Source organism: Antedon bifida, chromosome 8 (assembly GCF_963402885.1).
Source record: "Antedon bifida chromosome 8, ecAntBifi1.1, whole genome shotgun sequence".
NCBI classification, from domain to species: domain Eukaryota; kingdom Metazoa; phylum Echinodermata; class Crinoidea; order Comatulida; family Antedonidae; genus Antedon; species Antedon bifida.
This window is the reverse complement of record NC_136233.1, coordinates 8055076-8069797: the sequence shown is the minus strand read 5'-3', so window position 1 is coordinate 8069797 and position 14722 is coordinate 8055076. Positions and strand designations below refer to the sequence as shown.

Below are 14722 nucleotides of genomic sequence, written 5' to 3'. Positions count from 1 at the left end.
CTAACAACATATCATATTCTTCAGATCAGGTCATATGCCATAATTTTTTTCTGTGTGCAAAATTCTAACGTATGACGTGCACGTGGCGTTTGTCGTGCGGATAACTAACTCGTCAAAGTGACGAGTTTCATGTCTAGTTCTTCTTTCCTTCCTTCCTTTTTGTGAGTCGTGTTCCTCTAAAATGTGTAAACATAACATTTCATAACTTTGACAACATATGGGCATTTACGTGAAGTTGTGCACCTCCTATTTTTGAATGACGTCATAGTTGCGCAACGTGACTTACGCGCAATTTTATGAATTTCAATGATTGATCATAGATTAAAAACCAAAAGTCATTTAGTATTGACACTTTGACAAAATTTAAGTCATATCAGGGGCAAACTTTCTACGGATTAAAAATGGCATGTTTCACAAGAAGTTAGGCGCGCACGCGCATTTAAAATTTCAAAATGCGCAAAATTAATTTCTAATCAACTTTTTACGCGTTTCTTGTCATTTTGAGCATGTCAAAAATTCCCACGGGCGCGCAATTTTTTACGCGCGCGGTGCGCACGTAGCGTTAAAAACATATTTTTTTTCTCTTGAATTATATTTTTCAAGCCTTTCCTAGTAATTTTGAAAACAATTTAGACCTTTTCCAGTTTAAATAACGCCATACGAACACGTTGAATTAGATAATTCGTGCGCGTTTTTTATGAAAAAGCTTAAAAAATCGTCAAAATTATGTCTTTTTTTAAACAGTCATAGTTTCTAAAGTAAACCGTTAACCGTTTATTTTTATTACAAAATCTAGAAGTTGATGAGTTGTAGATATCGGATCATGCATCAATAAGGCTAAAAAAACATTGTGACGTCATCGTATGGCCACACGAATGTAAAATATAGGATTTTTGTCTCTTTCGTTATTGCTCATCACATTCAATGGAGCGCATCACGCTTATCTGTATTCCTTTTTCTCCTACATTTATATATATTGTGTAGGTCAATCAACTTTCTTTAGCATGAGATAAAAATATTTTAATTTTTATGACGTCATCATGCCTAAAAATTTTAATTACGTGGGTCATTAATTTCATCTTTACAGTAAATTTTAATCTGTAATAGCTCGTAAGAATAAAATGTGATAATCACAATCAAAACGTTTTCTGGAAGCTATTGGATTGTAGATACGAATTCATGTAAACATTTTGCCAATCGGATGTTGTGACGTCATCATATGGCCAGTTGAATAAAAAAAAGTCGTATTTTCATATTTTGCGTAATAGTTCATCACATTTAAAAGGGTGCGCATCTATATTTTACGTATTCAAATTTCTTCTACACGTTAATATGTTGTTCCTGAGATAATTTCCTTCTGAAATTGCTATCTAAGTGTTTCATTTTGATACCGTCGCCATGTTAAAAATTGGAATAAATGGCGGGTCCCGTAATTTCACCTATTCTACACTGTATGTAATATGTATACAGCTTATACTGTTTGCATGTATATACTATATGCCACAAAATTGACAGAATTCAGCACTAACAGCATATCATATTCTTCAGTTCTTGTCATAATGCCATAATCTTTATCTGTGTGCAATATTCCAACTTATGACGTGCACGTGGCGTTTGTCGTGGTGCGGATAACTAACTCGTCAAAGTGACGAGTTTCATGTCTAGTTTAACAATTACAATGTGATACAGGAATGCTTGACTAAAAGGAAAGTAAACTTTAACTTTACAACCCCCTTTCAATTTGAAGCCAAAATTATAATTAAATAATAATAGAATCACATCAGTGTTTTCAAGACTATTCTCATAATTTACAGTAGAATATAAAGTAGGAAGGTTAAGGTAAATCTAGTCATTATTTCGGGAGATATATTTGAAAGTATACCACATCGAAATGTGACGCAATCGGTTAAAATGACTTTTAAATACAAATCGAGGTTGGAAAGTTAAACAAATTCTCTCCAAATTTGTCTCATTTTTTCCCACTTGAAACTGTATGAATTGACAATGTAAAGTTGAATACAAACAAAGGCTATTGTTCTGGTTTGGATGTTTGTTTATACTGCATGCTTGTTTTTGCAATAAAAAAGGGTTAATTAATGGGCCTGGGAATCATCATCAAATTGTAAACATAATTCATACGTTACGCCATGTCAGCAGCATCGTCTGCAAAGACCAGACTAGCATGAGGTAAAATAGTACCATGGACCTGATCATTGATATGACCTAGGATGTAAACTATAGATTTAGATAGGCTATGTAAGTAAATTGTTACTACTTGTTACAATGTTACTTCGCAGAACAATCCTCAATTTTCGGTTCATGCACAGGGTAATCAGAAGGTTGAGTCTAACAATTTGACAACTTTGATGTACAATTGGTATTTTGCGACCAAATTGATCAGAGTTTATTAAAAGATAAAATTGACTGATGTGAATGGTTACCCACAAAAAACTTGCTAACTAAGTACATAAACAAATTTTAAAGAGTAAAGGCATGTAGTTACAGTATTAACTGCAGTAGAATGTTTTTCGATCGGTTTTCTTTAGCTCTCTAAACTTAAAACCTAAAAATAGAAAACTTAGATATTTGTAATAAAATAATCGTTATTTACTATACTATTACGGTTGAGATATAATTAACTATTATATTTTATTTAGATATTTGTATTATACATCGCTTGAATAATAAATGTAATTAATGATCGGATTAGAAGGAAATTAATTTAAGCTATGAATATTATTACATTAAAAAAGTTTATAATAATAATATCCTGGATTTATATAGCGCCTAATGTTATGAAACGTCTAAGTGCTGAACATATTACCCCAGTCATTTTTTTTGGATAAAAACATGTATGGAAACATACTCCCATAATGCAGCTAGTAATCAGAGCAAAGTTGTGTCTTGATCTAACCGGGTTCCCATTTGTATACCTGGGTGGAGAGAGGCAAACGTAAGAAAGTATCTTGCCTAAGGATACAAGCAATGCGGCGAGAGTTGGATTCGAAACTCAATCTCGCGATCTGTAGTCGAACGTCCAACAAACTCGGCAACACGCCCTTATAGATGGGTAATGAGTGAACGTTGCTTACTATAATATAATGAATGATAATTTATTTATCAAATAATTTATTCATTTATATAGTGCAAATTCCATATTAAAATGATGCTTTCATATGAGTACTCCGTATATTTAGATTGACACAAACATGTATGGAAACATACTTTCATAATTTTTCAGCCATTACTCAGCGCAGTTAGTGCTTTGACCTAACCAGGTATTGCATTAAAAAGGGTTTTTTTTTTTATCTGTGATGGGGTATTCCATCTTTATCAAATCATGTATTTTTTATTCAAACAGAAAATCAGCACGGCAAGCGGTGATGGAAGACACTACTGCTATCCTCATTTCACATGCGCTGTTGATACAGAAAACATTAAACGAGTTTTCAACGACTGTCGCGACATCATTCAACGCATGCATCTCAGACAATACGAACTTCTGTGACAACGTTTCATTGCAACGGCAAGAGGGAATAGCTACGTTTGGCAGAAAACTGTACATAAGATCAAAATGAGTTCAAACGAAATTCAATGTCAACATAATGTATACCTTATACCCTAAGCTTTTACAGTCTACCCGCTCTGAAAGAAATTTTTGTTAGGAGAAAAGATTAGAAATGCGTGATGTAGTGTTTTTACAAAATCGGCATAAATGTGTATCAAAATTATCGATGCAAGAATGATTTAACTGATGGGTTATAGTACACAAATATTTCTTGAACTTGAGACTGTAAACTTTTAGATTTAAAAGGAACACAATAGCTCAATATAAACACATCAGATGATCTTAGCGTGTGAATTTTACACATAGACTGAATGTTGGTGTGTGGTAATGATCATTTTAACTAGCCAAATATGTTTTTTTTTGCTAGTAGGTTTAATGCCCTTTGAGGGAAATAGACAATTATAACACTGTGGTTCCCTATTCAGTTTCCATCCTCAATGTTTACATTGTGGTTCAATTAGTGAAAAGGAATTGTACAATGTGAATGGGAAATTGTATGGTACCTACCATTACTTTAGTTATGCATGTGTTTTACAAGGCAGTGTGTACTGTTAAATATGTATAAGGCACATGGTGTCCTCCTCAGCCCATGCATATCCCATCACCCATCATTTTTACGCACTTCAATCATTATTGTTAATTTAGTCAGTGACTTTTTGTCTTGTATAGATGGGATATGATGGAGAACGTTAATTTCCAAATGACAATTCTAAACACTGATGCTATATATATATGTATATGAGAGAGAAAGTGTGTTATCTGAGGTGTCTTAATATAAATCATTATTTTCTGTATAAAAAAAATCAACTAGTTTAGAGCATAGAGAGGATGCATGTAAAAAATTGTTCAATAGCACTTTAAGACATTGTATTCTGAATTGTATTTATTTATCTTATGCAGTAATTGCTGCTCATAACTTTATTTAAACAATTTGGGTTAAGTAGAGTGTTTTTACCACCATTATAATGTTAACAATTATAAACCGCCTCTTCAAAATGATGTACAGGTCTCCCTCCAATTAAAGACCTCTGCCTTTAATTGAAAAACACCTCCAACCAGATTTTGATTCAAGACGATTTAATTTGAGGGAGAACCGACTTATACATAAATGAATACGAATATCTACTGTTTTTTTTATTTGTATGTTTTTATACAAAACTTTCAGGTGTAAAAAATTGCATTGTTTGGGTTGATAAAAAAGATCCAATTTTATATTTATTTTTGTGGTCTTGGAAATTAATGAAATATACTTATACAGAATATGTAAAAACCCACAAATAATGTACCTCAGATGGTAATAATATAAGATTCACCTTAGATATAATTGTATTATTAGGTAGTTGTTTTGTACTTAAATGTATACAGAATAACGTAAAATGTATTGTTCAGACTATGTTACAATCAACTCGTCTGAAACTGAACTTCCTTGGTCTGGTTTTCTGCTGAATGTTTTTTCAATACCTTATTGAGAAAGAGTTTATTTGGAAAGTTTCAGTTTTTCAGGGAGTGTGATTTTGGACAGATGTCTGTTCTTTGTATAAAAGTAACTATTTTGAGGAATACAATTGCTAAACTCTTATTCTTTGGATTATTTGGGTCTGTTAATGTAATTCTCATGCCAAATGTAAAAAATAAAAGAAAAATTAATGAATTGAAATCATACTTTATTTAAATTTGACTTCAATTAGGTAATTTGGCAATCTTTCTAAATAATAATATGATCATAAGGGATGTATCAATTCTAAGTTTTAAAAGGGCAATCTGTATTCCACAATATTTTTTTAATTCTGGAGTGTCCATAAAGTTTTACATTTATTTTAATGCTCTGTAATTTAAGCTTCTTGATGGAAGAATACGATTAGATTGATTGAATGATTAATTATGGTAATTAATCAATTAGATCAGCAACAATAAGTTATATTACTTACACATAATGAATTTAGGTGAAACTGTAACTTTTAAATCATTGCTAACAAGTTTAAACGTTCAGGAAGTTTTAAGCTTGATGGGTGTGCACACATTGACATTGGAGAGGAGCTCCCTGCCATTTGTTTTAATTGCAGGTATGAACAATTTCACCGGTGCTTATTACTTGTACTCGTTCAGTTTAGTAGAGTACACAGGTAATTTTAGATGAATGGTCACATACTGGTATGCACACACCTGTGATTCACTTGTCTGTTCATCTGAGGTGCACTTGCACCTGTGATATACTGGTATGCACACACCTGTGATTCACTGGTGTCTACACACCTGGGATATACTGGTATGCACACACCTGTGATTCACTGGTGTCTACACACCTGGGATATACTGGTATGCACACACCTGGGATATACTGGTATGCACACACCTGTGATATACTGGTATGCACACACCTGTGATTCACTGGTCTGTACATCTCTGAGGTGCACTCACACCTGTGATATACTGGTATGCAGACACACCTGTGATATACTGTGTCATGCACACACCTGTGATTCACTAGTCTGTACATCTGAGGTGCATTCACCTGTGATATACTGGCATGCACACACCTGTGATTCACTGGTGTGTACATCTCTGAGGTGCACTCACACCTGTGATATACTGGTATGCACACACCTGTGATTCACTAGTGTGTACATCTGAGGTGCATTTGCACCTGTGATATACTGGTATGCACACACCTGTGATTCACTGGTGTGTACATCTCTGAGGTGCACTCACACCTGTGATATACTGTGTCATGCACACACCTGTGATTCACTGGTGTGTACATCTGAGGTTCACTCACACCTGTGATATACTGGTATGCACACACCTGTGATATACTGGTATGCACACAGCTATATTCACTGACTTGTACAACTGTGACAATAAGTGATTCATAAGTTTATAAAATGATAAAGGTGTACTTGTTTGGTCCATACATTTGCATTAAGAAACAAAATAAGAAATGTAGGTACATTGTCATGTTGGTAGTAACACTTGAGATTTACCCAGCCTGCCGCCTATGTAACACTTGAGATTTACCCAGCCTGCCGCCTATGTAAAACTGGACATTTTCTCATGTATAAGATGTAGGTTTAATAAATTTGTATTGGTTTAAAAAGCTATTGCAAAATTGGCATTATGGTGACTTTTGCATCATAAAATGCCTTGGTTCTCTGCTGAGTGACAGATGATGTAGTTGTAAGATGTTAATTTTAGCTTGTATATAATGTCATAGATTGTTCTGACTGTTTCAGAGAAGAATGAAATGGTCATTCTTGTATTATGTGTTTTTAAACAATAGGGAAATGACTCGACTAAACCTAAAGTAGCACTCTTAATGGTTGAAGCTTGTGATCATTGAGGTATGCTTAAAATAAGCTAAATAACAAATGCATCTTTTCCTTTCTTTTAAGTGATGAAAACTCCCAATTTTGAATGAAATAAAAGTTTAGCATTAATTTGGGATAACCAATTGTTATCCACAGTTATATTGATTGTAAAAGGTTTTTTGAAGTGCAATTTGGAATGTTGGTCTGTCTCGTACAAAATTTGTTTGTAGAGAATGAGAGAACAAAATTATTCTCCTTGCCTCAGAATCATCATTTTTTTCAGCTTAAATAAAAACAACTTCTTATCATCATCATGGGTCATTTAGAAATTAAAGTCATTTAGGAAATTATGGTCTTTGTTTATTTTAAATTCATTTCATAGTTCTTGTTATTTCTTGTAAGAACAACATTAATTTTAATTTATACTTAGAAACTAATACAGGTACACTGCATACAATATAAGTACTGTATTTAGTCAAAACAGTACCACAGCAGGGTGTTTTTGCCTGTCCAGTTCCTTGAACAGCTTTATGCTGTTTTATCAATTGCTATTACAACCTTTATAATTGAAGGATAAATTTATATACCATTGTTGAACAGTGGCGCCCCATACAATTTGCAATTGTGTGAAAATGCTGAGTGCCTTTAATTGTGTTATTTTATTTAGTTCTATCTTTATTTGAAATAATTGTTTTACAGATTGGACCAATGCTTTAGGTTAAGTGACCAGATCTACAGTGTAATAAGTGGGGTTAAAACCTACATTTAACACCTGTCAATATACTGTATATTGTACTGTACATATTCTGAGTGGCTTGGTATTATCAAAGGAGAATGTAGTTTATTTACCTCTACTTTTCCCTATTAATAATGAAGGTTTTGTCATATGGTTATCACATAGTTGTATGTCAACTAATATTTATTTCAAAGTACCAGGGTTTCTGTAGACAAACATTTATCGCAGGTCTCTTTCATTTCAGACAATGCCAAAAGTTATTATTTTACTTGTATTTGGTCCTGCATCAAAAAATGACAAACATAATGGTACTTAAAAATGATTCAACTAAATACAATAGTGTGATTAAAGTTTAGATTTAAAGATCATATCAAAAATGTTGTTTCAGACTATTACCAGAGGTCTTTAGTCAAAGTGACATGTAGATCTGATGCACTAGACAACTGGAACACATTAAACTTCTGTCCAGTCACCTTATGATAACTGACTGGATGCAACTTAAACAATATATGATGCATTCATATCAATTTATTGTAATATACCTTTTAGGTTGCAGGTATTTGTGCAATTGTAACATACATGTGTTTTGATCTTGTTAGTCATGATAGCTGGACCGCTGTCAGTAATCCACACACACATATGTATCTAGTGTTTACTGGCTTTATTGTTAGGGAGGAAGAAAGTGGTTAGGATGCATTTATGAACTGCTCATGTATACAAACATTAAAAGCAGGTTTGCTGTGTGACTCTTGTTGCTGGATAGGAAGCATTATTATAGAACGAGTCACTAAATAATGTAATTCAGTAATGTCATTTTTTAAATACATCCATAAAGTAAAGCATTTGTATTGCTATGAATTTAATTAACCATTATAAAAAGATGTTTTCTGATGATCGAAAATTAAAAAATGGTGATGCTGTAAAATAAGGTATTACCATAATAGACCTTTACTGTAATAAACATAGGAATACTGTAACTGTGTGTTGTCGAGGGCGGTTTGCGTGATCGCTAGTGAATGCGCATTTGGATAACGTTGCTGTAAATTATGACCAGCAGCTTTTCCTTCAGTAAATGTTAGGATAGATAAACAGGATATTTTGTCTTGTGTCTATTTATTGTTGTTACGTGTCTACAAATACCCAACTCTATTCCCCTTTCACTTTAAACGTTTTATTTGCCGGAGACTTTTTTTGGTCAAAGTGAATATGTGATATTAAAATATTAAATAGCCTATTCAACAAAAAAGGTTTTACAAATTATTTGTTCATGGGTACAATATCTTTAAAGGAAGCCTTCTAAGATTTCTTAAATATGTATACCAGACTTTCCAACAAAGACCAGCCATAAATAAATAAAATCTTATTTTCAGAAGAAGAACTTGAAAATGGTTCAGATAGTTGAGCCTTGAATTCCATTACCGGTGATTCTATCGTTAGATTGAGCCTTGATTTCCATTACCGGTGATTCTATCGTTAGATTGCAATGTTTTTAACCAGCAGATCAAATATTAATTGGTTGGTTGAAGACTGTTCTAAAAGTATACCAGATATTATGATATTTCCCAATTTTTAAATTAAAAAAAAAATCGAAAAACTTACTTGGACGAAGCAATTTATCGCAATTGCGTATGGCAGTGGCCGGTTTAAAAGAAATGAATCTAATGTCGTATACAAACAAAATTTTAATACTGGTTATGTTCATGATTTATTGACTATTACATGATAAAGTATACATAATTAACAATTATAAAATATGTGAATGTTCATTTTTAATATTTGAATACATGATTAGCTATTACGTTAATAAATATAGATATTTCTAAAAATATACAATTTTAATTACAATGACACTTGTTTAAAGGATTTGTATCCTATAGTTTCCGCTATCGCATACTATAATCTTTCTATTAATCGTTACAGTTACTGACATCGGCCAATCGAACTGCCCAGCCTTACTTCCGTGTTCCCCTAAAATCGCCAAACTTTTTCCATCCTTGTCGAATATTTGAATACGATGATTTCCGGTATCTGCGACCACTACGTTATCATCTCTATCAACATCCACTCCCCATGGCTCAGATAATTCTCCAATATCGTTCCCTTGTTTCCCATACTTTCCAACACATTGCCCGTCTGGCGCGAACAACCACACACAGTGGTTTCGTGCGTCCGCTACTAGTATTTTCTCATCACTAGTCAACGATATTCCCCTAGCCTCCATACACCGATTTTTACCGATCTTCCTAATGAGCTTGCCAGTTCTTCCACGAATAGCATCAATACATCCATCTCTGTCGTTGGCTAGATAGATGACCCGCTTACTAGTCATAGCAATTCCGCACTTGGTACTTGCAAAATCAGAGTGAACAGCTCCCTGGCCCTGATAGACCGAATAAATACGTTTGTTTCTTGATGAAATGCAGGTATTGTCAAACAAATAAATGTCTCCAATGTTTGTTACCGTAACAAGTCTTCCCCTATCATCTGTACATAGCCCACGGACATGTCCGAACCATGGTTCATCACAGAGCTTCTTCTCAAGGGACAGTTTTTCGTCAAATACACCAACAGACTGACTGAATTCTGTTGTGACGGCAAGTTCTTTTATGTTGTTTGCGTTGCGAATCAATGCTAAATCTAACGGTCCTTCTTCCAGTTTATCAAAATATGTCAACCCAAAGGTTACTGGTTCTTCGTCGTTCCAGTTGTAGCATACAGGGTGTCCATTCAGTACAACTTTTAAAGCAGTCCTTTTAGATTCTACATCAGAATGTTTGCCAGATGAATTTCCGTTGGTATTATAAGTTTCATTGTGATCACCATGTGCTTTAGGGTTTGCATGCTGTTTATTTTGCTCTTTGACATCAATGGCAATATTTCTGGTGGAACCTACTATCAAATCATTTATACTTTTTGAATTTGAATCTGAATTATTTGTTTGCTGGATTTTACCAAGACAGCTAATCTGAGATACCAGAGAGGCTTCCATAACATTTGAGAATACTATTGGTTTGTTGTTTTCGATGGTTGTGTTTACATCGAGAATTTGTTTAGTCAACTCGTGTATCTTTGGAAGAACATCTGTAGCCGTGTGTGAAAGCGAAGTAAGTTCTTCTTCCGACAGATTGCTGTTACCTTCTAACGTGTCCACTACTGTCGAGCAGAAGGTTATCGCTTTTCTTTTGTTCTCCTCTATGGTTGAAATCCGTAAAGTAATGTCATTTTCCTTTTTGAAGTGGTCGTCGACGTCATTTCTTAGGACCTCGCGTCTTTTCTCTAAGCTTAAGTAAATAGTTTGGAAACAGTCATCTATGGACTTCATCAACGATTTCTGGTCTGTGTTTTTCTTTGTTTTTGTCACTTGCTTGATAGACTCCAATGTTGGCATCTTATCATTAACGTTCTGTATTTTTGACAAAATAGTTTTTCTAAGAGCCTCAATGTTGCTCTGTTTTGTTTCTAATAGCTTGCGTTGTTTTTCAGTCACATGGCACATCATGCTTACTATAGTCAGGTTATTTGGAAGAGCTTTGACGCCCGTTTTCGGGACTTTATATTCATAGCGACAAGTAGGACATTGTATCTTTTTCTTTTTGCCAACGATTCTATCCAGACAGTCTAAACATGATGTATGTTGACAAGAAAGCATCTTAGGTAAGCGTATATTGTTATCGAAGAGTTCGAAACATAATGGACATTCTAAAAGCGAAGATATATTTTCTGACATTTCTGAAAAAAAAAGTAATAACTCAACTAATTAACTCAATCTAATTTCATAAATATAAGCCCCAGCCAGAAGAGTAATTCAATGGCTACAAAATTACGGTACGGTACGGTTTGTAATTGTAAGCCTGATAATATTTACAATTACAGGCCTAACTAGGCTAGCCTAGGCCCTATATATTATTATGTCATTACAAAATAATATGTCGACAAAACTGTTTTCAATATTAGATAATTTTCGCTTAGGCCTCCCTACTACAGCCTAGTGCCTATGTCTAGGAGAGTAGCCTAAATTAGTTTATAGTCGACCTACTTTGGAATGATTGGCTACTCGAAATACACAACAGTACAGTAAGAAGTTATTTATTGCTTTGCCTCCACTGCTAGTTCGATCGGCATAATATCGAATTGAAATTATAAACAAAAGAACGAAGTGACTAAAACAACAATAGAATATACGCACACGAACATAGTGTTCCTGTGACATCATCCGAGTGTGACGTGTGCGCGCGACACATGACAACGATTAAGCGCACATGGTCGATGGCTCTCCGGATTCTCTTGTCCACCAGCAGCTCGGCATCCAATGTAATGTGTTAATGTTGTGTGATGGTGGATTCCTTAGTAGATGAATTCTTTGACTACTTTATAGTCTGTATTCTCGGCAACTAAAGCCTGTTTTCCTGTCGACGCTATCGTTAACAATAATCGGCGATCTTCTACGTAAACATTGAAATGTTAACGAATGATTTAGGAAAAGGTACTCGCTATCGTTATCATTTCAACTTCAATCGTCATTGAACTGTTAACGATCAATGACGATAGCGTTGACTAATGTCGACAGGAAAACAGGCTTAATACCAGCAACGGTTTTAAGACTAATTTAGTGAATTTTAGAATAGAATAATTCGACCCGATACAAAAGGTAGCTGATTCAAATTCTTTGGAAAAAATGTTAATTTATAGGACATGAGAACTGGTAGTAACACATCATCAAAGATCGGGACGCTTACATTTGAACCCCAATTTAGCTGAATTTCTTCAAGCCATCTACAACATTTACAACGTAGCAGAAGTGTACATCCTCCCTTACTGGGGGAAAGATCGCGTCCTATATAATAATAGGGGAGATAGAGAAATAGATAGCTTGTTTAGGCCCACGCTAATACCGCTGGTCCACAGCAACCAAGCTATCCTAACAATAACATTGAAACATTAGTTAATTCTGGATAACTGTAAGTGAATACAATCTAGAACTATTATTATAAGACGTTTTATACCCGAATAAATAAATAAAATAATAATAATTAATACGACATCGATACCTAAATTAAATCGTAAACAGGCCTATGGCGTCTACAAACCAAACACCTCCAAGACCCTCAATCCCCTCCCAGCTCGCAAACCAAATCACAACAACCTTCAACAATCACATCTAGTATCACTAATCGGACGATTAAATGTGTAGAGCATTGTATGTTAAAGCATATCGCAAAAGGAAAAAGCTTCGAATGCTCATTTTGTCAAACTGATTTTCACCCTCAATGTATTGGAATCTCCTCAGCTGGAAAGCGAGCAACCAGTTGGTTTTGCGAATCATGTATAACTTCACTACGAAAATAATAATAATTTAAAATCATCAATGAGATCAAAGAGAAAAATAACATTCTTCGACAGGAAAATAAAAAACTAAAATGACTTGGAACAACAACGTAATGCTATGTTTGACCAAACAAAGAATGACCGTCTGCATGAAAGAACAAACGATATACCATTGAACACAGCAGACACCCTTATATAGGAGAGTCAATAAAGTTGTCTTGTCTACCCAGAACAAAAATGAAAGATATAAAAGAATTATTGAGATCACTAGACCACTGCACAAAAGACCAGGATACAAACAACGCCCCAAACGAGTTCGCACAAATAATACAGGATGTTAAAACGAAATCGCCTAGCACATCCATTATATTTTCAACAACAATATTTCCTTAACAAGATGTTATGGAACATCAAGTTAGAATAGACAAATTGAACGGGGAAATCAAAGGAATCGCGTCAAAAGAGGATTGTAAAATAATTGACAACGACACAACTTTCAAACTGTACAATAACGAATGTGAAAGTGGATCATTCAATAGGAGTAGACTCAGCAACTACGGAACGAAGAAATTACTGATCAACAAAGTACACAGGATTATGAAAGATAAACAAAAAAATCGCACCGAACTCCATCAGACCACTACTCGTCGTCAATAGGAACGCAGTGATATCGCAATAGACAGCACCGTCCAAACACTAACTCAAATTATCGACACAATAGTAGACAAATACAAACAAACAGAACCCGATGTTACTACTTTGGTGAAAGGAACCATCAGATGAAAGACTGTGAACATGGTAAGCCACTACAATGTCTGCTGGTTTTGCAGAGTGCACATTGGTCTTAAAATAAATTAGAACCGTTTTGTAATAAACTCACTCTCTACTAAACCTAAGATAGCAGGCAAAAGGAACGAAGTTCGATGTTGGAAACATCAGTCAACTGCAGTTAAGGCTACCTTTGTGACAAAACCTTAATTAAAGGTTGAAGATTGCAGCTCCCCTATGGTCAATTCATCAGTTACTTTAGGAACACCTACAAACTGCTATCCAGCAGACATCGTATGATAAGGTTTTGGGATTAACTATTAGAAATAACAAATACTGGTTTGTTTAATGCAACTAAGAGATCCAGAATGTTCGGAAAAAATATCTTACTCAGCATTTTTTGTCTAAGGGAAAAAAAGCTGCATTTCGTCTAACCAACAGCAAACTTCTTCAACGCAAGCTTCGAGTGATCAAGAACAATTGATGGAAAAATATAACAAAGAGAACTCGGGTTTAAGCAGACACAACTAACTTTAACTACAGGGGTTTTTAAGAAGTAAATATGGTCCTTCATACCGGATCTAATCATCTTTGCACGGTACCAATGGTCAACATTCCATACAAACAAGAATTACATCTTGGTGATCAGATTACTTACACTCTCTGTTATCAGTGCTAAACGCAGAAAACTCAGCAATTCCCAATATTCCACCACTGCAGTCAAACCTGACCTGGATGAGATCTCAACTCTAGCAGAGACTTCTTTTACTGAGGTTTATGATATGGAAAACAGGTCAATGGTAAAAATTACAAAAATATGTTTTTGGAAAAAAATGTTGCATTAAATATATGATGATATTTAAATTGTGAACACCAAAATTATAACTTAATACAAAGACAAAGTTTGTATATAAATAACAGCCAGTTTGTTTTAGCTCAGTGATTCAACCAGTTAAACAAAATTTCATTCTCATGGTCTTGGCAATCAAAAATCCATAAACAAAAATAAGGTTATGCAAA

General features: G+C 34.3%; 2 protein-coding genes across 2 annotated transcripts in view; one reads left to right on the top strand and one right to left on the bottom strand.

Moving 5' to 3' along the window:
- Positions 1 to 5813, top strand: part of LOC144850223 (guanine nucleotide-binding protein G(s) subunit alpha-like) — a 56296-nt gene extending 50483 nt beyond the window's left edge. The window contains exon 12 of the mRNA XM_078707459.1: positions 3362 to 5813. Coding sequence (XP_078563585.1) covers positions 3362 to 3508 — 147 coding nt within the window. The 3' untranslated portion in view covers positions 3509 to 5813. The remainder of the gene's footprint in view (positions 1 to 3361) is intronic.
- Positions 5814 to 9303: 3490 nt separating this feature from the next.
- Positions 9304 to 11709, bottom strand: LOC144850220 (uncharacterized). The gene is made up of 2 exons (XM_078707455.1): positions 11646 to 11709; positions 9304 to 11338 (listed from the first exon to the last, which is right to left on the bottom strand). The coding sequence occupies exon 2, from the start codon at positions 11334 to 11336 to the stop codon at positions 9465 to 9467; it is 1872 nt and encodes a 623-aa protein (XP_078563581.1). The 5' UTR covers positions 11337 to 11338; positions 11646 to 11709; the 3' UTR covers positions 9304 to 9464.
- Positions 11710 to 14722: the final 3013 nt, after the last annotated feature.